General features: G+C 58.1%; 1 protein-coding gene across 1 annotated transcript in view; it reads left to right on the forward strand.

Annotated features, from left to right (window-relative positions):
• The window catches only part of MAPK4 (mitogen-activated protein kinase 4), a 32,521-nt gene extending 10,764 nt beyond the window's left edge, over nt 1-21,757 (forward strand). The window contains exons 2-5 of the mRNA XM_059836562.1: nt 5,203-5,347; nt 12,328-12,489; nt 14,423-14,624; nt 17,496-21,757. Coding sequence (XP_059692545.1) covers nt 5,203-5,347; nt 12,328-12,489; nt 14,423-14,624; nt 17,496-18,183 — 1,197 coding nt within the window. The 3' untranslated portion in view covers nt 18,184-21,757. The remainder of the gene's footprint in view (nt 1-5,202; nt 5,348-12,327; nt 12,490-14,422; nt 14,625-17,495) is intronic.
• The last annotated feature ends 5,362 nt before the right edge of the window (nt 21,758-27,119 follow it).

Here is a 27,119-nt window from a genome sequence, read left to right on the forward strand (position 1 = left end):
TGTTGTTTCTTAAAGAGATTCTTCAGCGCAGAAAGGGCTGTGCTGAATCCACAGAACACTGTCACAAAGATGTATGTTCCATCTTAATTAGAACTAATTAATAGGCTTCGGCTCTCGGTCTTTCTGTCTGGTTGGATCTGCATAAACGGTGAAATCCTTGTGCTGGAGCCCTGCCTTGCTCCGTGATGGCCAGGAGTGCCTGGGCTCCCCAGCCTGGCCCCTCAGCTCGGGGCTGAGCCCGTGCCCAGCCCAGGTGCAGGTGGGTCCTGGTCCTGTGGCAGGGACCCCGTGATCCTGGATCCCAGAGCTGCCGTGCCATTTCTCCCCAGACCCTCTTAGTCCGTGGCACTGCAGTCCCTTCCTCCAGGCAGCGGGACAGGAGCTCCGTGTTCTCTGAAAATAGGGATCTAGCCCAGGTTTCAGCCAGGGCAAGGTGCCAGGCCTGGATCAGCTACTCGAGGCTGTGCTGACCACGGCAGGACCTCCAACCCAGTCGGAAAAGTCTCAATTCCCAAACTTCCAATCGCTCCTCCTTGTATTCCCCACCCCGAGGAAGGGGAGGGATAATGCAGAGCCTGGTGTGGAATGCCCCAGGAGGCAGTGCTGGGGTCCACCAGGTGGGGTCTCAGGGCTGGGGTCCACCAGGTGGGGACCTCAGTGGTGGTGTCCATGAGGTGGGGACCTCAGTGGTGGGGACCTCAGTGCTGGGGTGCAGGAGGTGGGGACCTCCATGGTGGGGTCTGGCTCCGAGGACCACGAGTGGGGGGATGGAGAGCAGCTTCCTTCTCTCTGTGGGTCCTTCCTGGGTGTGCTGGGGGTGATCCAAGGTTTTCCTTGGATGGAAGCAGGGAGATGGCAGTCAGACCCGGGAGAGGGGCAGCAGGAGAGGGGAGCACAGTGAGGATTAACCACCACCAGGAGCCTCACATGGCAGCAGGAAGGTGGAAGTGGTGTCCTTTTGGCGAGTTTTTGCAGGGAATTTTCTCCAAGACGTGAGGGGAGGAAAATGTTTGGCTGGTTGTGACTTTGAGATATTTGCAGTGTATTGCTCATGCATTTGGCATGGTGCAGACACCCCCGAGAACTCAGATCCTTCTTGCTGTCAGAGAGGAGAAACACATGAGCAGTGTTAATTCCACAAGGAGGGTGGCACTCCTTCCCCGGGAGAGGGAAGAAATGGCTCCAGCTAAGAATTGCCCTGGATTTCTGCCCTCAGAGCTTATTTTCCCGGGATTCTCCCATAAACACCAGCGTCTCCATTGTTGGGAATAATTGCAGTAGCTGAGAGGTGGTGGTTTGATCGGATAATGCCTGGGGGCTTTTGTGCTGGTTCTGATTGAGCAGCACTAGCAAAAATACAACAGCATTGAAGGAAACTTCTTAGCTAATCAGTCTCCATTACAACTTATCATGAGGAGGCCAAAATTAAAACGCTCTTCTAAAAGCAAGCCCTTCATGATTAAAAGCTTGATGACTCGCACATTGGGGAGTTGGCACAGAAAGCTGCACTGGGGGAAGAGGAGTGTGATCAGCCTCGTGGTGTTTGTGGTGGTGCACTGCTCCTGTGTTTAGGGGGAGGGATCCTCCTGGGATCCTCCTGCATCCTACAGCATCCCAGGAAATGCTGTGCAGCACAACAACAGGTACAGTGCCGCTGAAAACAGCCTGTGGAACTAAGTCAGTCGGGATGGAGCTCTCAAATAAGCTTTTTTGTGAACTGTGTTCATGCTGTCATTGCATTTTTACATTCTCCAGTTGCTTTGTGGCATTTAAATGCAATTTGGCTCTGTAATTTAGTTCTGTTTTGCTGCTCCTGCTGCATTTCAATCTGCCTCCTGTTAATGTGTTCTATTTAATATAGAAAGGGCTGCTTATGAATATGGCAATGTTGTCCCAATGCAGTAACCATCCATGCCCAGCCCCAGGGTGGCAGTGAGCAGTCCCTGGAGGTGCCAGGGTATTCCCAGGCTGGGACACAGCCCCTGGCTCCAGCAGGGCAGTGAGCACTTGGCTCTGGTGACAAATCCCCTGGTAGGCACAGGAGCAGGAGGGCCCTGCTTCAGAGAGGTGATGGCCTTTGTCCCACGGATGCTGCTGAGAGCTTCTCCTGTGGAACGGGGTACAGCATCCCAAACACCATCCCCACTGCCAGCACAGTGGGACTGGGGTGAGGAGCTGCCCCTCATCATCCTCAGTGCCAGCCCAGTGGGACTGGGGTGAGGAGCTGCCCTTCATCATCCTCAGTGCCAGCCCAGTGGGACTGGGGTGAGGAGCTGCCCTTCATCATCCTCAGTGCCAGCCCAGTGGGACTGGGGTGAGGAGCTGCCCCTCATCATCATCCTCAGTGCCAGCCCAGTGGGACTGGGGTGAGGAGCTGCCCGTCATCATCCTCACTGCCAGCCCAGTGGGACTGGGGTGAGGAGCTGTCCTTCATCATCCTCAGTGCCAGCCCAGTGGGACTGGGGTGAGGAGCTGTCCTTCATCATCATCCTCACTGCCAGGACAGTGGGACTGGGGTGAGGAGCTGCCCCTCATCATCCTCAGTGCCAGCCCAGTGGGACTGGGGTGAGGAGCTGCCCTTCATCATCCTCAGTGCCAGCCCAGTGGGACTGGGGTGAGGAGCTGTCCTTCATCATCCTCACTGCCAGCAGAGTGGGACTGGGGTGAGGAGCTGCCCCTCATCATCCTCACTGCCAGCCCAGTGGGACTGGGGTGAGGAGCTGCCCTTCATCATCCTCAGTGCCAGCCCAGTGGGACTGGGGTGAGGAGCTGCCCCTCATCATCCTCAGTGCCAGCACAGTGGGACTGGGGTGAGGAGCTGCCCTTCATCATCCTCAGTGCCAGCCCAGTGGGACTGGGGTGAGGAGCTGTCCTTCCTCATCCTCACTGCCAGCCCAGTGGGACTGGGGTGAGGAGCTGCCCTTCATCATCATCCTCAGTGCCAGCCCAGTGGGACTGGGGTGAGGAGCTGCCCTTCATCATCCTCACTGCCAGCCCAGTGGGACTGGGGTGAGGAGCTCTTCTTCATCATCCTCAGTGCCAGCCCAGTGGGACTGGGGTGAGGAGCTGCCCCTCATCATCCTCAGTGCCAGCCCAGTGGGACTGGGGTGAGGAGCTGCCCTTCATCATCCTCACTGCCAGCACAGTGGGACTGGGGTGAGGAGCTGCCCTTCATCATCATCCTCAGTGCCAGCAGAGTGGGACTGGGGTGAGGAGCTGCCCCTCATCATCCTCAGTGCCAGCACAGTGGGACTGGGGTGAGGAGCTGCCCCTCATCATCCTCAGTGCCAGCCCAGTGGGACTGGGGTGAGGAGCTGCCCCTCATCATCCTCAGTGCCAGCCCAGTGGGACTGGGGTGAGGAGCTGCCCTTCATCATCCTCAGTGCCCGCACAGTGGGACTGGGGTGAGGAGCTGCCCTTCATCATCATCCTCAGTGCCAGCCCAGTGGGACTGGGGTGAGGAGCTGCCCTTCATCATCCTCACTGCCAGCCCAGTGGGACTGGGGTGAGGAGCTGTCCTTCATCATCCTCACTGCCAGCCCAGTGGGACTGGGGTGAGGAGCTGCCCTTCATCATCCTCAGTGCCAGCACAGTGGGACTGGGGTGAGGAGCTGCCCTTCATCATCATCCTCACTGCCAGCACAGTGGGACTGGGGTGAGGAGCTGTCCCAGGACATGCCGGAGCTGCAGCTGCCCGGGACAAGGGAGGGAGGTGATTTGTTGGGCAAGGCTCAGGCTCAGTGCAGGAAGAACAGGGTTTCCCATCCCTGCACCAGCTAGGTGCTCCCAGGAGGGCTCTTCCACCTTTCCCATGGGATCTTGTTTCCGGAGTCTTGGCTGAGAGCCCTTGGCAGTTCTGCTGCCATGCAGACAGCCGCTGGCACAGGAGGCTTTCCTTCCGCGCTGTGCCAGCAATCCTCCCTGACCCTTTGTTTTCCTGGACAAGGTCTCACGTGGAGGGGCATTGGGATGTGTAGGATACATCCAAGTCCTCCAGAGGTGACCTGGAATGACTCGGGCAGGTGTGATCCGCAGGTCGGTGCTGCCGGAGCCATCTGTCCTTGGCAGGCGGTCCTGCAGCACCATGGTGACAAACGGCGAGCGCTCTGCCTGGCGGGGCCCTGGGCTGCCTCTGTCCCCCCCGGCGTGCCCCAGGGCCCCGCTTCCCGCGGGGCAGGCAGCCCCAGCCGGCCACGGCAGCCGCGCAGGCACGGGGGCAGGATTGCCTGCGGTGGGGCCACAGAGGGGAGGGACCAGCACGGCTGCAGGAGCTCTGCTGCCCGCCCGAGCCCTCCCCCTGCCCGGGCTGGAGGAGCTCTGCTGCCTGCCCGAACCCTCCCCTGCCCGGGCTGGAGGAGCTCTGCTGCCCGTTCCTCTCCTGAGCCCTCCCTGCTGAGGCTGGAGGAGCTCTGCTGCCTGTCCCTGTCCTGAGCCCTCTCTGCTGAGGCTGGAGGAGCTCTGCTGCCTGTCCTTGTCCTGAGCCCTCCCTGCCCGGGCTGGAGGAGCTCTGCTGCCTGTCCCTGTCCTGAGCCCTCTCTGCTGAGGCTGGAGGAGCTCTGCTGCCTGTCCTTGTCCTGAGCCCTCTCTGCCCAGGCTGGAGGAGCTCTGCTGCCCGTTCCTGTCCTGAGAGCCCTCCCTGCTGAGGCTGGAGGAGCTCTGCTGCCCGTCTCTGTCCTGAGCCCTGTCCCTGCCCGGGCTGGAGGAGCTCTGCTGCCTGTCCCTGTCCTGAGCCCTCTCTGCCCAGGCTGGAGGAGCTCTGCTGCCCGTTCCTGTCCTGAGCCCTGTCCCTGACCAGGCTGGAGGAGCTCTGCTGCCCGTTCCCTCTCCTCAGAGCCCTCTCTGCTCAGGCTGGAGGAGCTCTGCTGCCCGTTCCTCTCCTGAGCACTCCCTGCTGAGGCTGGAGGAGCTCTGCTGCCTGTCTCTGTCCTGAGAGCCCTCCCTGCTTAGGCTGGAGGAGCTCTGCTGCCCGTTCCTCTCCTGAGCCCTCTCTGCCCAGGCTGGAGGAGCTCTGCTGCCTGTCTCTGTCCTGAGCCCTCTCTGCCCAGGCCGGAGGAGCTCTGCTGCCTGTCCTTGTCCTGAGCCCTGTCCCTGCTGAGGCTGGAGGAGCTCTGCTGCCTGTCCCTGTCCTGAGCCCTGTCCCTGCCCAGGCTGGAGGAGCTCTGCTGCCCGTTCCTGTCCTGAGCCCTGTCCCTGCTGTTCCAGGGTTACCTCTCCGAGGGCTTGGTGACGAAGTGGTACCGCTCCCCGCGCCTGCTCCTGTCACCCAACAACTACACCAAAGCCATCGACATGTGGGCAGCCGGCTGCATCCTGGCCGAGATGCTGACCGGGAGGATGCTCTTTGCTGGTAGGTTTCTGTCTCCTGTAGATTCACTTTTCTCCTTCCCCCTTCCTTGCTACCCAATTCCCAGGCTTTCTAGCCCGGCAGAGGGAACTCCCCTGTGGGAGGAGAGGAGATGCTGGTGCCCTGTTCCAGGAGGTTTGTGCTCTACGCCATGGATTTGGATCGTCATTGCTGTCTCCAAGCTGTTTCTTTCCTTTGAGGGAGGACATCTGAATGCCACCACGCATTTTGAGGATTTACCTGTAAGCACGAATTGCAGCTGTAAAGGGGAAGTGCAAGAAGAGAAGACTACAAAAGCACAGCAAGGAGTTATCAGTGCAGCATTTGAAGCTCAGCTCTGACGTTATTGAGAAGAAAATATGTATTTAAGAGAGTCCCCAAAATGCTGTGTCGGGGGCAAAGCTGTGCTTCTTCCCAAGCTGGGACACGGAGCCATTCCCTGCGGGAGGAGAGGCTGCCCTGTGCCTGCTGCAGGAGCTGCTCCCCGGCAGCCGGAGGTGTGCAGCACGGCACGGCATGGCACGGCATGGCACAGCTCCCTGCCTGCTGCAGGAGCTGCTCCCTGGCAGCCCGAGGTGTGCAGCACGGCACGGCACGGCACGGCACGGCATGGCACAGCATGGCACGGCATGGCACGGCACGGCACAGCACAGCTCAGAACGGCACAGCACAGCACAGCACGGCACAGCACAGCTCAGAACGGCACAGCACAGCTCCCTTTGGGCTCCCTGCCTGCTGCAGAAGCTGCTTTCCGGCAGCCCGAGGTGTGCAGCATGGCACGGCATGGCACAGCACAGCTCAGCACAGCACGGCACGGCACAGCTCAGCACGGCACAGCACAGCTCAGAACGGCACAGCACAGCTCAGCACGGCACAGCACAGCTCGGCACAGCACAGCTCAGCACAGCACAGCACGGCACAGCACAGCACGGCACAGCACAGCACGGCACGGCACAGCACAGCACGGCACAGCACGGCACAGCTCAGCACAGCACGGCACAGCACAGCACAGCACAGCACAGCACGGCACAGCACAGCACGGCACAGCACAGCACGGCACAGCACAGCATGGCACAGCACGGCACAGCTCAGCACAGCACGGCACAGCTCAGCACAGCACAGCACAGCACAGCACGGCACGGCACGGCACAGCACGGCACGGCACAGCATGGCACAGCACAACACAGCTCAGCACAGCACAGCACAGCACAGCACGGCACAGCACGGCACAGCACAGCACAGCACAGCTCAGCACGGCACAGCTCAGCACGGCACAGCACAGCACGGCACAGCACAGCACGGCACGGCACGGCACAGCACAGCACAGCACGGCACAGCACAGCACGGCACAGCACAGCACAGCACGGCACAGCATGGCACAGCACAGCACGGCACAGCACAGCACAGCACGGCACAGCATGGCACAGCACAGCACGGCACAGCACAGCTCAGCACAGCACGGCACAGCACGGCACAGCACAGCACGGCACAGCACGGCACAGCACGGCACAGCTCAGCACGGCACAGCTCAGCACAGCACGGCACAGCACGGCACAGCACAGCACAGCACAGCACAGCACAGCACGGCACGGCACGGCACGGCACAGCACAGCTCAGCACAGCACAGCACGGCACAGCTCAGCACGGCACAGCACGGCACAGCACAGCACAGCACAGCACGGCACAGCTCAGCACAGCACGGCACAGCATGGCACAGCACGGCATGGCACAGCACAGCACAGCACGGCACAGCACAGCACAGCACAGCTCAGCACAGCACAGCACGGCACGGCACGGCACGGCACGGCACGGCACGGCACAGCACAGCACAGCACAGCATGGCACGGCACAGCACAGCACAGCACAGCATGGCACAGCACAGCACAGCACAGCACAGCACGGCACAGCACAGCACAGCACAGCACAGCATGGCACAGCACAGCTCAGCACAGCACGGCACAGCTCAGCACAGCACAGCACAGCACAGCACAGCACAGCACAGCACGGCACAGCACAGCACGGCACGGCACGGCACTTCACGGCACGGCATGGCACAGCACGGCACAGCACGGCACAGCACGGCACAGCACAGCACAGCACAGCACAGCACAGCACAGCACAGCACGGCACGGCACGGCACGGCACGGCACGGCACGGCACAGCACGGCACCGCACGGCACAGCACGGCACAGCATGGCACGGCACAGCTCAGCACAGCACAGCACAGCACGGCACGGCACGGCACAGCACAGCACGGCACAGCATGGCACAGCATGGCACGGCACAGCACAGCACAGCACGGCACAGCACAGCTCAGCACGGCACAGCACGGCATGGCACAGCTCAGCACAGCTCAGCACAGCTCAGCACAGCACAGCACAGCACGGCACAGCACAGCACGGCACGGCACAGCACAGCTCCCTGGGCTGGCCCTCGGTGCCCGTGCCGCTCTGGGTGACGCGGTTTGCCGCGTGTGGTGCGCAGCCCTTTGCAGAGCCGTGTAAATAAACAGCCAGCCCGGTAATAACGGAGCCGGGCGTTTCCCCCGCGGAAATCTCAGCGCGCCACCGAGCGCCACGGCCCCGGCTGCAGCTGCTCTGCTGCTGCCTCCCCACGCCTGCTTGCAGCTTCCGTGTCTCTGTGGTGAAAGCTTAAAAATAAGCAGTCAGTACCCTTAGGAAGAGATCATCAAAATTGCCTCCCTTTCCTTCCTTGTTTTTGCCCTCAGTTTCCCCAAAGCTTTCCAGTCCGGGGGTTTCAGCTTTGAAAGCTGTGCGTTTCACCTGCCTGCTGCTGGCGGTTCCTTGGGATGCGTTCCAGGAGCAGGGCGCTGCCTGATCTTGCTGGGAGGTGCTGCAGCCTCTTATTCCTCAGGTCAAACCCAAAACAAGAGCTGCCTGTTGAGCTGCCCTGGCCACCCAGCACAGCTCCTGAGCATTTCTGGCGTTTCACGCTGTGCTTGGCCCCTCTCTCAGCCCCAGCCTGGGTTTCTTTTTGCTCTTTGTGGATCCCACGGTACAAGTAGCCTTGGCTGACACCACTGAGGTCTCCAAGGTGGTGCTTTCAGCTCGTTTTGTGGTAAGGCGGGGGCAGAAGTAGCCCTGGGATGGATTGACCTGTTCTCTGCCTGGGTGAGCTGCCCCAGGCTGGTTCCTGAGAGCCCTCAGCAGGTGGAGACCAGAGGTGATTAATTTGAGGTGATTTGGTGACCACAGGTGGGGTTTGGCACAGCACAGGCTGGGCTCAGCCAGGCACACGCTGAGAGCGTCCCTTGTTCTCTGCCTTGCAGCCCAGTGAAATCACTCAATAATCCCCAGGTGCTGGCAGGGCGCTTGGTGAGCGGGTGGGGATCAAAGCCAAGCTCAAAATACCAGCTCCTTTTGGGTGGCTTTGAAAATATGTCGTTGTCATGGGAGGTTCTGGCCCCCTGCCCCCTTTTCCCGGCCTCCTCCTGTGCCAGCAGGTAGAGCAGGGCCAGGGCAGGAGCCTGGCAGCAGGCAGGGTGCCCTGGTGTCTTTATCTGCTGCTGTCCAGAGAGGGGGAGAGTAAGGCCCAGCCCCCCAGAGCAGCTAAAACTCACAAGCACCTGCACAGCCACACAGATTCGCCTTTGCTGCAGCTCTGCTCCTCTTGGCTTGGGAGAAGGAGCTCCCCCCAGCCAGCTGCAGCCTCCCTCCCTGCAGGGTGAGAGCCCCCAGAGCTGCAGCCTCCCTCCCTCCCTCCCTGCAGCTGAGCCCTGCACAGAGCTGCAGCCTCCCTCCCTGCTGGGTGATTCCCAGAGCTGCAGCCTCCCTCCCTGCAAGGTGAGAGCTCCCAGAGCTGCAGCCTTCCTCCCTCCCTCCCTCCCTGCAGGTGAGCCCTGCACAGAGCTGCAGCCTCCCTCCCTCCCTCCCTGCAGGTGAGAGCTCCCAGAGCTGCAGCCTCCCTCCCTGCAGGGTGATTCCCAGAGCTGCAGCCTCCCTCCCTCCCTCCCTGCAGGTGAGCCCTGCACAGAGCCCTGGTGGCCAGCCCAAGGGAAATGAGAGCAGTGTGGTTCAGAGAAAGCTCCAGCCTGCAGCGGCGCCTTGCCCTGGGTAAATGGTTTCTCCAGCAGCGCAGTTTAAATTGAGTGCTTAGCATAAATCAATATAATTAACTCAGCAGTCTATCTGGGCTGCTTAAGCAAGGCAGGTAAATGAAGGTGATTGGTTATTTGGAGTAGATGTCACTCCTTGCTTCCATTCTCCCACATGGAATTTTTTGGACGTGCAGCAAAAAGGGACCCCAGCCCCTCCCAGGGGCCCTTCCCAGGTGTCCTGGGTTTGGCAGAGCCCTGGGAGCCACAGCAAGCCTGGCTGTCCCACAGCTCACAGAGTGCAGCACATCCTCAGCAGCTGGAACCTGGCTTGCAGGCCTTGGCAGAGCTCCCCAGCAGCAGCAGCAGCAGCCCAGAAAACAGGGAAGAGTGTCCCTGGCTGAGCAGCTGCAGCTCCCTCCAGTGCCTCTCCCACCGAAAGCAGCAGCAGTGGAAGCAGGAGTAAATGGGGGAAAAGGGGAGAAAAAAGGAAGAGAGATCTGTCCTTGCAGATCTCCGGGGCTCACCAGAGGGGCTGTGCCTGTGGCCAAGAGCTAGAGATGGCACAGGGGCTTTTCCCGTGGGATCAGGGCTACTCCCAGGGCTTGGGTGCTTCCCTGGGGCTTGGCTGCAGGCCTGCAGGAAGCTCTCTTTCCCAAGGTGTGGTGCAGAGCTCCTCGTTCTCCCCCTGGGTAACAACAGCCTGCTGCGTTTATTCTGCCACTGCCTCGTGTTCTCCTTTCCAGGAGTTAATACCTACAGGAAAAGGTCCCTGGGAATTCCATAAATAGAGGATAATGGAAGAGAATGGGGTTTCTTGAGAGCCATAATTCAAGGCTTCCAGCACTGCATTAGCAGCTTCTTTGTGTGACTAAACACGGTGTCTTTTGGCTGCCAGGTATCTTCGGTGAGCAGGGGCTGGGGCTGCGCTGAGGGAGAAGCCACAGAGGCTTTGTGACTTTTATCACCCTGTAATTTTGATCCCAGCTGGGGAATTAGCCTGGCTAACAAGGTGCTCATTTCCTGGCAGATATCTTTGGTTTCCCCTGGAGTCACGCTGTGAATCTCTGAGTGACCTAAAATTAGTTCTTCTGTGGGGAAGAGAATTAATCTGCCCAGGACTGACACGGGGAGGGCGTCCCTGCCTTTGTCTTTGCTCTCCCTGCTGCTCTGCCTCGTTGATGGAGCGGCCGTGTGTGGTGGGGGTGACCAGCTGGGCTCTGTCAGCACGGCCCTGGGGCTGCCTGAGCTCACTGCCGTGCCACTGAGCTGTGCCCTGTGGCCTCTGAGTGGCCCTGGCCACCACTCCTTGCTGCAGTGGCCAGGCCAGGATGGGAGAAGAGAGTTTGCCAACACCACTGGCTGTCCCCACCCTGCCCAAGGGGGCTGTGCTGGGGGTCAGCTCCGTGGGTGCTGCTCTCCTAGGGCCCCCAGGGCTCCCCTGATGGGGGAAAACCTCCTGTCAACAGTTCTGCACCAGGACTCAGAGACTTTTTTTGGTCTTCAGGTGGCTGTGTGTTTATTGTTATCTTATCAGAAGTCCAACACACCGTCTGCAGCAGACTGAGCGTGCCAGAAAGTACAGCAAAAATGGTCCCAAGATGTCCAATTTCAAGGTCTTCTAAAGCACTTTTATCCAATTAACTCTGAAAATGTACTTTATTTCTACCTTTCTACCATTACTCACCCTTTGTCTGTCCACGTACCCTCTGCACTGCAGCAGTCACTCTGTGCCACCAGCACTGCCGAAAATAGAGTCGATGATGAAGAAGAAGAAGAAGAAGAAGAAGAAGAAGAGGAAGAAGAAGAAGAGGAGGAAGAAGAAGAGGAAGAAGAGGAAGAAGAAGAGGAAGAAGAAGAAGAAGAAGAAGAAGCTCAGACAACGCCCAAGATCCTCCATCCTATCGACCTCTACACTAAAACCCCAAAACTAAATTTCTCACCCTGTGACAAACCACACTATTCTCTATTGTTTATTTCACACACTTGCGGACTCCAATCCATCCCAAAGCCCTGGAAGGCCTCTCCATGGGTGAAGGTTAAGGGCAGTGCTTCCCTGGGGGTCAGGAGCCCTCAGAGCAGGCAGAGAAGCGCTCCCAGTGCCCTGGGTTCCAACGAGCTCCACAGGTGTGAGTCTGGAAAACTCGTGCTGACCCACAGGAGTTCTGGGCTGTGGAGGGGAGCCCCTGCAAATGCCAGGGACCTCCACAGAAACAGGCTTGCCTCAGGGCAAGTGGTCCCCATCTCCTGTGAGGGGCCTCCCCTCCCTCCCTGCTGGCTGATCAGGAGTCCTACCCATCTGTGGGGCTGACTCTCCTCTCCTGGGGCTGGTCAGGATTGCTGCCCACCCGTGGGGATGACTCTCCTGGGGCTGACCAGGAGTGCTGCCCACCCATGGGGCTGACTCTCCTGGGGCTGACCAGGAGTGCTGCCCACCCGTGGGGCTGACTTTCCCCTTCCTGATCAGGAGTGCTGCCCACCCATGGGGCTGACTCTCCTCTCCTGGGGCTGGTCAGGAGTGCTGCCCACCCGTGGGGCTAACTCTCCTGGGGCTGGTCAGGAGTGCTGCCCACCTGTGGGGCTGACTCTCCTGGGGCTGGTCAGGAGTGCTGCCCACCCGTGGGGCTGACTTTCCCCTTCCTGACCAGGAGTGCTGCCCGCCCGTGGGGCTGACTCTCCTCTCCTGGGGCTGATCAGGAGTGCTGCCCACCTGTGGGGCTGACTCTCCTGGGGCTGGTCAGGAGTGCTGCCCACCCGTGGGGCTGACTTTCCCCTTCCTGATCAGGAGTGCTGCCCACCCGTGGGGCTGGACACCTGCATTCCTTTGAAGGTGGAGCCTGGGACCCCTGGAGTTGGCAATACCCCACGCCCGTCCCAGTTTAACTTCTGTGTCTCGTCTCACTCTCACTGCTCTCCTCTTCCCGCTCAGGGGGCCACGAGCTGGAGCAGATGCAGCTGATCCTGGAGACAATCCCTGTGATCCACCAGGAGGACAAGGAGGAGCTGCTGAAGGTGATGCCCATGTTCATCAACAGCACCTGGGAGGTGCGGAAGCCGCTGCGCACGCTGCTGCCCGAGGTGGACAGTGAAGGTACCGTGGTGGCCTCGGAGCTGCTTCCTGGGAGTGCCAAGGAGCTGTCCTGCAGGCCAAGGGCCTGAGCTGTGGGGAAGGGGATGCACATCCCTGGCGGTGCCGGCCGTGGCTCAGATGTCCCCGCTGCTGTCCCCTCACGGGTGGCCTGTCCCCAGGTGCTGCCGCAGGACAGCACTCGTGGTGCTGTGGCTGGCTCACAGGTGGCTCCCAAGGGTGAAGCGCTCTTCCAGGGCTCTTTGGAGGTGCATCCCTGGCTCCCCGTGTGTCCCGCCGAGCTGTGAGCCAGGGCTCAGCCCAGAGGCTCTTCCCAAGCCCGGTCTGCCCCGAGCACAGCTGTGCAGCACTGCAGGACAGGCTTTCCTGCACAAACACCCAGCTCCCGAGGTGTCACAGACAGCAACAGCGACCAGCGCGCTCCTGAGCTCCTCTGAGGCTTAAACCAGGCCTGGCCACCTGGTCAGGACCAGGCTCAGCTCACGTTTGCTGCAGTGACCCTTCCGTGTGCGAGGGTGGCACAGTTTCCATGGGCCCGGGGTGCCGGGGCTGTGTCAGCCTCCAGCAAGCAGCAGAGATTTATTCCCTGCCGTGGCTGCGGGAGGAAAGGTCGCCCCTGCCCCTTCCATAATTCACTGTCACCTCCCTGCCTCTCTGACCCGTGGTGCATCACAATCTATAACCCATGATGGGTTGTTGTGACCTTATGGAGCAATTGGCTCCTTCCTGCTGAATTAGTCGGAGCCGTGAGGTAATCTCACAGGAGACAGTCAGAAATTGGTTACTGTTTGAGCCCTGGGGCTGCTCGTGTGGCTGTCCTCCCTGCTGGGGGGTTCTGGTTCTGTCCCTACAGAAACTGTCCCAGTCACACAACTGCACCTTCCCTGGGGGTGTTCCTGGAGGCCTCAGTGCAAAGCTGAATCTGAAGAAAGGCATTATTCCTATTTTTATTGCCTGAAGTCAAAGGGACTTTCCCATGAAAGGATCAACTGGATAAGCAACGACTTCAGTGACAGGATTTTACCTTTTCACATAACCTCAGTAAACGGAACCATCAAAGCAATCATAGCAAGCCCTCTACGTTTAGGTTTAATTGCCCTTAAATTCCCTGTCACCACAGAAAGAGTTCATGCACCACAGTCTTTCTAAAATTATTTTGGCCACTCAGAATTCTTCAAACATTAATGGGTAAAATAATTTCATGGCATTGGTCACACCTCAGGCTTTTAAAAGTTGCAGTAAATCTAATCCACTGCAGCGGGGCCCAAGAGGTGAAATAGCTGTCTGAAACACAGTGTGCTTGTCAGGTGTGTCTGAGGGCATGGAGTCAGACCCCAGCACCTTCCAGAGGCCTTTTTGGGGTGGGATCTCAGCTCTGGGCTGGACTGGGATCTCAGCTCTGGGCTGGGATCTCAGCTCTGGGCTGGGCTGGCATCTCAGCTCTGGGCTGGGCTGGGATCTCAGCTCTGGGCTGGGATCTCAGCTCTGTGCTGGGATCTCAGCTCTGTGCTGGGATCTCTCAGCTCTGTGCTGGGATCTCAGCTCTGTGCTGGGATCTCAGCTCTGGGCTGGATCTCAGCTCTGGGCTGGGCTGGGATCTCAGCTCTGGGCTGGGCTGGGATCTCAGCTCTGTGCTGGGATCTGGGGCTGTAGCTCTGTGTGTGTGACCCCTGTGCTGTCCTGTTCAGCTCTGCGGGTGCTCTCACAGTCACTCCCTGGCCATGCTGCAGGAGCTGACACCTGGGGGCTGCAGGGCTGCTCCCCTGCAAGCTCACAGCCCCCGTGAGGGGCAGGGGACCCCAGCAAAGACAGAAGTGCCTGGTGTGGGTCTGCCTGGGGCAGCCTTTAACTCATCCCTTGCTCCAGGGGGGATTTGTGGCAAGGGAGCTGTTTCTGCTCTTGAGGAATGGTGAGCTTGTCTGTCTCTGCCTCGCAGCTATTGATTTTCTGGAGAAAATTCTGACATTTAACCCCATGGACCGGCTGACGGCCGAGATGGGCCTGCAGCACCCCTACATGAGCCCCTACTCGTGCCCTGAGGACGAGCCGGTGTCGCAGCAGCCGTTCCGCATCGAGGACGAGATCGATGACATCCTGCTGATGGAGGCCAACCAGAGCCAGATGTCCAACTGGGACAGGTACCGTGCCAGGGCTGGGCGGCAGGCCGGTCCTGCCTGCAGGGCTGAGCCTCTGGCGGGAGCGGCGGGGTGGGACGGCGGGCACGGGCAGAGACAGAGATCTCTGCAGCCAGGGCTGGAACTTGGGGTTATTGCAAAGGGCCAAGGGCAGGGCCCTGCTGGGAGCGGCCAGCCACAGCTCAGGGCAGTAAAGAGAAGTAAAGAGGGTGGGAAAGAGGATGAGAGAGAGAGAGGGTGGGAGGATAAGAGACTAAGACAGTGAGGTTCCCCTTACAACACCATAAATCTTCTCTGCTGAATATTCTAATTCTCACTGACCAATCTAGTACAAGATACAAATCCTACAGCATTTACACACAGCCTGTAAGAATCATTACATTACCATACTGTGTTACATTTTAAACCCTAAAAACTCCTCTTTGGGCCCTTCTGCCAGGCTAGTAGGGTCTGCTCTAGCCCTTGGACCTGTCTGCAAGCAGAGGGTATTGTTTCATCACAAGGGGATTACCTTCAGCCAGCCCCACCACTGTTTCCCAGTCATTCAGCAACTGAGGGATCTCAGAGCTTGCTTTCATTTCAATCTCACTTATACTTTCTCTATTCTCAACATCTTTTGCCAAGCAATCCTATCTATAAGGCTTTCCTGTTTCACCTTCCCCAACACCTCTGACGTGGCTGGCTGCTCCAACCTGTTCCAGACCCCTGAAAGATGCCTGCCTTCCCCTCTTTGTGCCATGTTGCAATTCCAGCCCAAGCTGGCGCCCTGCTGGAGCCGCCCAGAGGCTCCTCCTGGATTCCACAGGGACCAGAAGCTGAGCCTGCACATCCCAGTCGCTGCTCGTGGTTTTACTCACAGCCTAGGTTGTCTCCACGGGGTCTAAGTGGCTCTGCAGCCCTTCTCTCTGCCCTCTGTCCCTGTAGTACAGGCACAAAATGATGTAATTCTTGTCCCTTTTGGGGGCTGGGCCTGATGTGGAGCGCTATATTCACTGCTTTTCAAGGTGCATAACCCCAGAGGCCACAGGCCTGGGGGCCTTGGAAAAAATCCTGAGTTGAGCTGACATTTAAATGGTTTGCTGGAAGCTGTACTGAAGTTTAGAGCAGCTCAAAGCCTTGAGCTGAGGTGTCCCACGTTCCAGGTGATCACCGCAGTCACTGGCCAGGCCAGGCTGGAGCAGGCAGGACAAAACAAGCAGCTAAGAATTAACGAGGTTCAGTTTTCTGTAGAGCCCCTTCTGGCTGTGGGGTGAGCTGGCTGAGGATGCCTGCAGCACTGTTCCTCTCTGCAGAGCAGTTAAATCTCCTCGCCTTCCTGATCCGCCGGGTTTCACCAGCACTGAAAACGTTACCCGAGGCACCCCTCCCTCCCCTTGCCCTCGCTGTCTGTCTGAGTGAGGAAGCATCAGCGTGGGGTCTGGGGGCTCAGTCGGGCAGGGGGGAAGGCTGGAAGCAGGATATCTGCCCTCAGTGTCCCTCCACAGCCCCAGCATCCCTGCCCCAGAGCAGCAGCTGGAGGCACCTTCTCCTCGGCTGGCTTCCTCGCTGTGACACGAGGCTGAGGGTGAGGCTGTCCTGCCCCAGCTGGGGACATCCCGTGCCAGGCTGTGGGCTCTGCAGCACGAGCCAGCTGTTCTGGGGACATCCCGTGCCAGGCTGTGGGCTCTGCAGCACGAGCCAGCTGTTCTGGGGACGTCCAGTGCCAGGCTGTGGGCTCTGCAGCACGAGCCAGCTGTTCTGGGACATCCAGTGCCAGGCTGTGGGCTCTGCAGCACGAGCCAGCTGTTCTGGGACATCCAGTGCCAGGCTGTGGCCTCTGCAGCACGAGCCAGCTGTTCTGGGGACATCCCGTGCCAGGCTGTGGGCTCTGCAGCACGAGCCAGCTGTTCTGGGGACATCCCGTGCCAGGCTGTGGGCTCTGCAGCACAAGCCAGCTGTTCTGGGGACAGGAGGTGGCTTTGGCTGTGTGCTGTGGGACACCTGAAGAGCAGCTGGTTGCTGTGGCAGGGCCCCAGCAGCTGGGATAACGCATTGCACAGGCAGCCCAGCTAGGAAGCAGTGCATCAGGTGTCACTGGGAGAGCCACAGGTGCTGTCAGGGAGGTCCTGTCAGGGACTTGAAGCTGTCACTGGGCAAGGTGACCCTCCAGGAATGCTCTGGGTCCTTGACATCAGAACAAACTGGTGATGCCCAGCCTCAGTGAGGCTGTTCACAGAATTCACAGAATTCACAGAATTCACAGAGTAACCAGGTTGAAAGAGACCTTCAAGATCATCAAGTCCAACCCATGCCCTAACACCTCAACTAAACCCTGGCACCCAGTGCCATATCCAGTCTCGTTTTAAACACACCCAGGGATGGTGACTCCACCACCTCCCTGGGCAGGCCATTCCAGAACTTTATCTCTCTTTCCATGAAAAACTTTTTCCTGATATCCAACCTAAATTTCCCTTGGTGCATCTTGAGGCTGTGTCCTCTGGTTCTGTCACTTTTAAGTTCATGTCTTTTACTGTTCTGTCACCAAACAGGAAGGGCTCAGCCGAGGTCCCTGTCTGTGGGCTGAGGGCAGATTGGTAATTATTGGTATTAATCATGTTTTAGTCCCCAGTGGAGGGGAGGTGATCGGCGTCTCAAGGAAGGGGCCACTCGGTTTGCTTGTTGGGCTTGCATTCCTGCATCTCAGGCTCTTGATAAATAAAAACTGTTGGCCCCCTGGCACTTCAGGGCAGAAGAAGGCTCTCTGTGCTGTCGGTAAGGCATTACCTCAGCCGGCAGAAGGCCAAGCCAGCAGCAGCCGTGCTGGGGCTGGCGCGGGCGCTGCTGCTGCCAGCGAGGCCGTGCTGCCCGTGTCTGACAGCAGCGTGTCCTTGGCAGGTACCACATCAGCCTCTTCTCCGAGCTGGACTGGAGGCACGACAAGCACCACGACATGGACGAGGTGCAGCGGGACCCGCGCGCCGGCTCGGAGCCCGCGGCGGAGGAGGCGCAGGTGGACCCGCGGAAATACTCGCAGAGCAGCTCGGAGCGGTTCCTGGAGCTCTCCCACTCCTCCATGGACCGAGTGTTTGACGCCGACTGCGGGAAGTCGTGTGATTACAAAGTGGGATCGCCCTCCTACTTGGACAAGTTGCTGTGGAGGGACAGCAAGCCCCACCACTACTCAGAGCCCAAGCTCATTCTGGATTTATCCCACTGGAAAAGGGCAACCATAGCGCCCGCAGCCGAGCTGTCGCTGGAAGAGGAGCCCTCCAACCTGTTCCTGGAGATTGCCCAGTGGGTGAAGAGCACGCAGGTGGGGCTGGAGTGCCCCAGCTCTCTCCCGGAGATGCAGGAGCGGAGCCTGCCCTCCTCTCCTCACCGCCTCCACAAGGAACCCGCCGAGGTCAGCGGCGAGACCGACCCCGAGTTCGACCTGGACGTCTTCATCTCCAGGGCGCTGAAACTTTGCACAAAGCCCGAGGACCTTCCGGACAACAAGCTCAACGAGATCAACGGGGCCTGCATCTCGGAGCACCCCGGGGACATGGTGCAGGCCGAGGTGTACCAGAAGGAGCGGTGGTGAGGGCGCGCGCCCCGCCGCGCCTCCCTCCCCTGAGCGTCCCCTCGTCACCCTGCACCACACGCCTTCCTCGGGAAAGGCAAGCACAAACCACACGCCCCCCTCGATGCCTTAGGGTGCTTCTAAGGGGATCGAGAGGCGCGAATGAAAGACTGAGTTTCTTACACTGCCTTAACAATCTTGCCTTGCGATCTCTGGGACCTGTTTGAAACTTAAATGTACGAGGGGGAAAACGACAGTACATGGTAGGTTTGCAAACAGTAGTCAAATAGACTCCTTTTCCTTCCTTTTTCTATAGCAACTTGAAGTGACAAGGACACAAATTAACATTTTCAGTGTGGTCAGATACCCTCCTGGTTGGACAGGTTCCCAAAACGCCAAACTCTGAGCCCCTCCGAGGCACCTGTGTGAGTACAGGTATGGAATAAAGTGATGCCAGCCATCAGTCAGCAGAGAATGGAGCTACAGGTAGAGCTTGGCCATCAGACAAAAAAAAAACCACTCTCTGAGAATGTTAGTGGGGAAGAAATTTGACCTACAAAGGATGGGCCGTTGGGGATTTGTTTTATTTTTTTCTGAGAAGAAGACAAAATTTTTGCTAAGTGCATTTTGCTGGTTTGTGGTTTCTCACACCAAAATCTCCCCTTTGGCTGCACGGGGTGCAGCAGGGGATGCACGGGGATCTGAGCTTTCCGAGCACTCGGGAGGGCCCATGGGATGCACTCCAGTGCCACACCCTGGTGCTGCTGCCAGTCCTGCCTCGGAGAGTGCCACCAGACCAGCAGAATTCCAGCAGGGAGGGCTGGAGCAGGGTGTCCACGGGGTGACGTGCCCGGCACCACCAGCCACACGGACCCAGCAAGGGCTCCCAGCCACCTCTGCTGCTGGAAAAGGAGCCACGGTACTGCTGGCTTTCCTCCTGACAAAGATCTCGTGAAGAAAACAACAGTGCCTGTGGCACGAGATTCGTGACTGACCACTTGGCTCCCTGCCTCTGTGGGAGATGCTGGTGTCAGCAGGCAACTGTGTGTAAATAGGTGAAGACACAACTGATCTACTGTACCTTCTGTTTTCATCCACACTTCTGAGCACCTTAATAATTAATCAGCTAACAAGAGTTTGTATATGGAAGAAATGTTCTATACTTATATTTAACCCAACTCGGCAGCTTTTTAAATGGAGATGTGTAAATAGTGCCACAGCCTCTGCGTTCCTCGCCATCCTGCTGCCGTGCTGCTCACGTTTGTACGAGAGAAACTGCTGTGTTTAGTACTGCAAGGCCCATATTGAACTACTCCTATATTCATTATTTCCACCCTTTTAACATGCAATCCGCTAAATGCTCTGAGATGTGAAGCAACTGGTGTGAGGCTCAGATAACTAACAGCAGCGTTTGCTGCGTTAGCCCTGGGCTCTGTCCTTGCTGGGACCAGGAGCAGGTTTAGCTGCAGTAGGCCTTGACAAGCCCAAAAGCATGTTCCTGCTGTGAAGATGTCACATCGGGGTGATGGAAACGCCACTGCTCCAGCCAGTCAGCAGCACTGGTGTGAAGGCAGCCAGCTGCCAGCATGGGATGGGCTGCAAGCCCAGGTGCAGCGGTGGGGAAGGCATTTGGAAGGCAAAGCTGGTGGAGAAGGGCTCAGAAAGGCAGAGCCATTCGTCTCTGGTCTTTGCTTTGGGTGTTTGGGTGTCCCCCAGAGTGGTTCAGAAAGGGGAAACAGGACAGAGACAGAGGTTTGTTTTCTGGTGTGTTGCAGATGATTGATATACCTCAACTAAAGCTCAGCACTTTCACTGCTGGTGGGGGACATTCCAATGCTAGGAGCAGCCGCCCCCGCACTGGAGCAGATCCAACCAGCCCGCTGGCCCGTGGCTGGCTGACCATGGCTGGCTGACCATGGCTGGCTGACCATGGCTGGCTGACCATGGTTCTGCTCCCCACGGTCCCACTGGCCCTATCCCACTGCCCACAGTCCCACTGCCCGTATCCCACTGCCCGTATCCCACTGCCCCCTGTCCCACTGCCCACAATCCCACTGCTCACAGCCCCGTTCCTTATGTCCCACTGCCCCCAGTCCCACAGCCTGTATCCCACTGCCTGTTTCCCACTGCCCACCATCCCACTGCCCACAGCCCCGTTCCCTATGTCCCCCTGCCCGTATCCCACTGCCCCCAGTCCCACTACCCACAGCCCCATTCCCTGTGTCCCCCTGCCCGTACCCCACTGCCCACAGCCCCATTCCCTGTGTCCCCCTGCCCGTATCCCACTGCCCACAGCCCCATTCCCTGTGTCCCCCTGCCCCCAGTCCCACTGCCCACAGTCCCGTTCCCTGTGTCCCCCTGCCCGTATTCCACTGCCCACAGCCCCATTCCCTGTGTCCCCCTGCCCCCAGTCCCACTGCCCACAGCCCCGTTCCCTGTGTCCCCCTGCCCGTATCCCAGTGCCCACAGCCCCATTCCCTGTGTCCCCCTGCCCGTACCCCAGTGCCCACAGTCCCGTTCCCTATGTCCCCCTGCCCGTACCCCAGTGCCCACAGCCCCATTCCCTGTGTCCCCCTGCCCGTATCCCAGTGCCCACAGCCCCGTTCCCTGTGTCCCCCTGCCCGTATCCCACTACCCCCAGTCCCATTCCCTGTGTCCCCCTGCCCCCAGTCCCACTACCCACAGTCCCATTCCCTGTGTCCCCCTGCCCGTATCCCACTGCCCACAGTCCCATTCCCTGTGTCCCCCTGCCCCCAGTCCCACTACCCACAGCCCCATTCCCTGTGTCCCCCTGCCCGTACCCCAGTGCCCACAGCCCCATTCCCTGTGTCCCCCTGCCTGTATCCCACTGCCCACAGTCCCATTCCCTGTGTCCCCCTGCCCGTGTCCCAGTGCCCACAGTCCCACTCAGCCCTGTGGCAGCCCGCAGCAGCAGCAGCAGAGTTTGGGGCTGGCCTGCAGGCTGGGGAGGTGTGCTGGGGAGGAGCGGGCGGCGGGACCGGCTGTGTGCCGGGGCTCTGGCCGGAGCCCATCCCGGAGGCAGAGGCGCGGTGCTGCAGCAGGGCGGCCAGCTGGGCTCAGCACCCGCGGCCAGCAGAGCCAGGACTGCAGGAGGAGAGCAGCTCGGTGACCCTGAAACTCCTCTGGAGACGGAGCAGCCCGCGCTGACGGGGGGCTGAACGCGAGAGGTCGGCCCGCACAAGCCACGCTCTCCCGGCCGGGCAGCGGTGGCCACGTCCCCTGAATCCAGAAGCCATTTCCCATGGGCTGTCACTTCTTCTCCAGAGGCCTGCAGGACTATTTCTTACGGCCATGAAAGAAAGAAACAGTTTTGCTTTTGAGTATTGTCTTGTGGGCCCACAGTTAAGGTGTAAAACGGACTGGGTAACAAGCAAACGGAGCGTGTTGCCACCACTCTGGATTTTCCATCTCGCTTTGTGAGCTCTTATTTAATGTTGTTCTAAAACCTCAGCATCACATGCTGGGAAAAGGGGATAAGAGGGATGGCTTTAATTTGTTACCTGAGTGTGCTTAGCTGATCACAAGCCAGATCTGTCTCTCGTTTGCAGAAATAAAATGTAAGGCCTGAGCCTTCCTTGCGTGGCAGTGTGTAATTATTTTATAAATTATTATTATTTTTATTGTGAAGTGTCTACTCCAGTACTGGAGTAAAAATCCACAGAATTCTGCAAATCATGGGATTCACTCAGGCTGGAAAAGTGAGTGACCGTGCTTAAGAGTGACCATGAGGACCTGCATCAGGGGAATACTTGCATTCTTGGTGTTGGGCTGCTTCTCACCCAGCTTTGTTTTGGCAGGTTCAGGCTGTCTGAGCACTCAGGGTGGCCGGGAGGGAATTTAGGCTTGGTCACCATCTGTGTCTCATGCAGTGTGAAGAATCATTTCTTGATGGGGGCAAGATCACCCACTGGGTATTCCAGTAAATTTTCAGAGGGCGTTCATTGAAAGAGACACAGAGCGCTGCTGCTGCTGGTGACACTGTGGTGGCCCCCGAGCCCACGTGGCCCTGGCACGGGTGCACACCTGAGATGTGGGGCCTCCAGCTGTTCTAGGTTTAAATTAAAGAGCAACAGGAGGAGCAGAAAAATCCCTCCCTGAAACTGCAGGAGCTGCTCCTGGTGGCTCCTGACCAGGATCTGCCCTTCCCCTAGGGCCACCCACTGCCCACGGGCTGCAACCTGGGAACCCATCAGGAAGGTGATTAAAAAACCCCCTTAAATGTCAGAAAAATGCCTCCATCGGTTCTGTTGCTGCCCCGGTGATTGTTCTTCCTCAGTCACAAATCTGTGACTATTTTTGCCGCAGTTTATTTTTAATCGTGCTGGGGCTCAGCAGCTGTTACACCGTCGCAGAGCTGCACTAACCAGGCCTTCAGAGCCTCACCATGGCAGTAACAAAAATACCCACTTCAGCTGCCTCTTAAAACGGGCTTTGGGGACATCCTGGGAGCTTCGTTCTGTGCAAATCCCTCCCAGATCCCAGAGCAAAACCTCAACATATTGTCAGTGCATTTTACAAGTGGTCTTGTTGGAGACTGGACTGCAAACGATCAGTTCTGTCCCTTGGAGCAATTTGATGCCACCAGTTTTTGAGAGCTTGCAGTGAGAACTGTACAGTGTGGCATGCAGACATTTCAGCTCTGAAATGTTCTTTCTTTTTCAGCTGGTTCTAAAAGGAATTGAAGAGAACAAATACACCATATGGCGTTTGCTTGTGAGTTGTTGCCTTTGACATTTTGAAAGGCAGAGTTTGATTCTGAAGCAGTACAATATTCGGGTCAATGGGGTCCTCTCAAAGAGCATCTTCACTTTCTGAAGCTGTGCTCACCCCAGTTTTTTTAACTGCCATCTAGGCACTGGGGAGGCTGGTTTAGAACGATCATATTGCTAAATTCAGAGTAGGTTTTTACTTATTAAAATAAAAAGATTCTGTCTTAAAAAACACAATCCTTTCACGCACGGTCTTACCCTGCCTGGTCCTGGGTTGTGGCGGAATAAAGTGTAACAAAAGGATCTCTGAATGGTTGCTTTCATTGCAGTGAAAATTAGGTGTTTTAGGACGTTTATATGAATTTTTATGAAGCTTTGGAGAGAATATACCCGAGGCCATCTTGGATGAGCTGGCTATTCTGAAAAATAGAGTTAACTCCTGTGTATGTCAACGCTGCATGAAGCGTTTGTGTTCACCAGAGATTTCGAACTCCTGGGACATTCCTACTAGTCCATCAGGCATTTCAGGAGGGAAGAGGGGGCCAGTGGAACAGCCTGAACCTGGCGAGGCTGTGGCGAGGGGAGCTTCGGCCCCGGGACCAGCAGCCGTGTGGAGCCGGCGGTGCCCTCGCCCGTCCGTGAGCTCAGCCCGCTGCTCCCGCAGGGTTACTGCCCTGTGGGTGGGGTGAAACGGGGCGCAGGACGGCAATTTAGAGCTGAAATACTGCCTTTCATTTGTGCTGTCTGCCCCCAAACGCTGCCGGCCGGCGCGGTGCCAGCCGGAGCGTTCCGTGAGGAGTGCCCCATCGCTCCCGTTCCGGGCCGCAGCTCCCGGCGGCTCCCCCGAGAGCATCCAGAGGCAGCCACATTCCCCAGGGAGGGAAGGAAATGCTTTCAGCCCCAAGCGTCCTTCCTGTGCTCTGCAAATGCCTGTGCTGGACGCCGAAGCCGCCAGTGATCCAGGTAAGCCCTTCCCTGAAGCACTCCGCGGTTTAGGAGGGGAAAGGGGAGAGGAGCCTCGCCGCGGGCACGGTCTGGACCCAGCCAGGCACAGCGGGACTCACCTCTGCATGCGTGCACCTAAACACTCGAGCTTCGTGTGCTGAGCACCTGGCCAGCCCTGGATCGGCACTCCGGGCCGGGAAGGCTTGTTTCCACCCTCACAGCTCCATCTTGCCTTCTCATGACGAAGGTCAGCCACACCTTTGGGAATTCCTCCCTTAGGAGAACGTCTCTGTGCTGTTGTAGGGGTCAGCAGACCACAGGTGAAATGCTCAGAGGATCTGAGCTCTCCTCGTACATGACATCAGCTTTTCCAGCCTGCTGGAGGTGGTTGATACTGGAGTTATTCCATCCCTGAGCAAGTAGCCCACGTTTTTGTAGGAGCCGGATATATGGGATGTGTGTGGATGTGCAGAACTGGTGTCCTACCAAGGAACAGTCCTCAGTGCCCAGAGCAGTTCCTGCAGGGGCACAGCGCAGCCTCACCTGAGAGCGTCTCCTCAGGCTCCAGAGTCAATCCTGGGCACAGCTGGGTGTGAGGAAGGCTGGGCAAGGCGGGACGGACACTTGTACTGCTGCTGTCTGTCCACTGTAGGCACACAGTCCTCAGGGAGGTCCATAAACCAGAGGGAACCCTCCTGGGAACAGTTAAACATGGACTGGAGGGGCCTCCAGGTTTTCCTTGTGTGTCCCATGGAAGTGTCCCCTGTGAAAGGAAGGAAGAAGAAAACCCTCTCTCTCCAGAGAAGATGGTATGCCATGTTTATTCATTACAGGCTCAAAAGTCTGTCACAGCAGCAGGACAAGGCCACACATTGGAGTGCTCCTGCCACATACTCAGCCTGCTCTGTGTGCCACAGCCCAGACCCCTCATTGCCTGCCTACAAAAGGAGGCAGAGGAATCAGCTTTTCTGCCCAAAATTAGCGGCAGATCAGGGGCTCACGCTGCCTGTGCACGGCCCATGCTGTTTCTGAGCGTGTCCATCTCACCCCAGAGCTGTGCCCCAGCACCCTCTGAGTGCCCCCGGAGCCTGGGGGAGCTGCCCCACGGCCCTGGCAGCGGGAGAGGTGTTGGGGACAGGATTGTGGCAGTGGTGTCTGCAGAGAGCTGGGTGGCAGTCGCTGTGTCACCCCTTCATCCTCAGACAGGCTGTGCCGTCCCTCAGCCTCTGATGGATAAACAAACGGGGAACCAAAGGCCACGGTGGCAGACATGCCAGCCTGTGAGCTGCTGAGCAACACGCTGAAATATTTAACCAGGGAGGCACTGGCAGAGGGGCTGCACAACAGGAGCCCTGGTGACTTCCTTTGGCTGTGACTCCATGTCTCCAGAGGCACCGAGGGACATTTCACACTGGCTGAGCCAGATGTGGGCAGACTTGTCACCTCTGCACCAGGCAAGGGTGTTCCCACAGCAGGTCTGTGTCACTCCAAACTGCATCCCTGGAACACAGGAGCTGTCAGTAAAGGCTAAGATGCTCCCTCCTCTAGTCTGCCACTTTGAGCCGCTCCCCCAGGAGCGACAGGGTCTCTCTGTGCTGCTGGATTTTCACAGGAGCATCACTGTGCTCACACAGCTTCTGTCAGCCTGCCCTGGTGCTCCAAACCTGTGATTTGCAGCCAGGCAGAGCTTGCTCTGCAGCCTGCTCCTCCCTGAGGTCTGCTGAGCTCTGAGTGCATGTCCTCAATCTCACCTGCAAAACAGGACGGAGGGGGTGAAAAAAAAATGCTTTGAGGCTGACTGATGAAAAGAGTGAGGTGTGATCTGGTTTTCTCTCCCAACAGTGAAGCTTTTATAGAATCATGGAACAGTTTGGGTGGGAAGGTACCTTTGAAGGCTGCCTGGCTCAGGGCACTGGAGTTAAAACGAGTGGCAGCCTGCAGGGAGCCCACCTCCTGCAGCAGCTGGTCCAGGGAAGGGCAGGCACGGAGCCCGCAGATCCCGGCTGCTCCGGCTCACCGCTGGCTGAGGTTCCTCGGGACACACCGAGCTCCCTGCTCAGCACATCCATAGAAGAGCCAGGATCTGCTCTCTGAGGACAGAGCAAAGAGTGAGTGAGAGGGGAAGCCATGGCAGAGCAGAGTGGTGGGCTCGGGGAGTGCCAGCGGGAGCCTGTCTCCAGCTGAGGTGTCGGGGTGCAGAACTGCAGCCAGACAAAGGTCTCCTTTTGGGCGATGCCCTCGAGCCAGGGCCGGCACTCGGCAAGGCAGCTCTTCCTCGGCCACTGGCAGGTGGGAGTAGCTGTGTTTCCTGTCTAAAACTGATTTTTGTTTGATTTTGTTTGATTTTAATTTCAAAGTCGTGCAGCTCTTGGGGCCGCAAGCTGTCTTAGGCAAGGACAGGCCGCCCTCTGCAGGGAAATTCACCAAACTTGGGTTCCGGCTTTCCCCATCCACTGCCTGGGTTAGCCCCCACAGATCGACCCCAGACTGCTGCCACCCCAGGGCCAGAGCCCTGCTCTCACCTCACATCCTCCAGCACACCTCCATTTCCAGTGCCTGTGACACACAGGAGATTTCCAGGGAGGTGTACCGGCGGTCCAGGATTTCGCACCAAGCTTTTCCCCCCGTGGGAAAAACAATGGGATCACGGCTGCAGGGATATGTGTGAGCTGTGAGGAGCAGGTGTAGGCCTGGGTTTGCAGGGCAGTGAGTGCTCCCTGCTCCTGTGAAGAAAGCCAGGAGGTGTTTAGTCCTGCTGAATTGTGTCTGGTGGGTTTTCTCCAGCGGAGCATTTCAGCACATCATCCCCAGGAAGGTCAGCAAAGTCATTTGAGACAGCTTTGCTGCCTGCATGCGAGAGGCTGTGCACTGCACTTGCTTGGGTTGGCATTTTGGCAGCAGATGTTGGAACAGAAATGGAAATTTTGCTGTTTCTGGAGACCCGAGCCCACACTGGCCAGGCCTCCTGGGTTGTGTCAGCGTGGCTGAAACATGTAAGTTCCCAACATCAGCTTAGACACCATGTTCAGTGTCCCCTCGACAAGGGTGGCAGAAGGGACATGTCACTGTCATATTTTCTGAAAAGCCCCTTTGCCAGGATTTCTTCTCCTGGGAAGCTGAGAAGCCTCAGAAAAGAAATGTAAACAATAATTATCTGATTGCTTTGGAATGTGGTCTGGAGATCATTTACCGCAGGTGCCTCCTTGATTGGTTCCATGTGAATTGTTTTAACTTGATGTTCACCATCAGCTGTGTCAGACTCTGAGGAGCCAGTCACGAGCT

The sequence above is a fragment of the Haemorhous mexicanus genome, chromosome Z, assembly GCF_027477595.1.
Source record: "Haemorhous mexicanus isolate bHaeMex1 chromosome Z, bHaeMex1.pri, whole genome shotgun sequence".
Lineage (NCBI taxonomy): Eukaryota > Metazoa > Chordata > Aves > Passeriformes > Fringillidae > Haemorhous > Haemorhous mexicanus.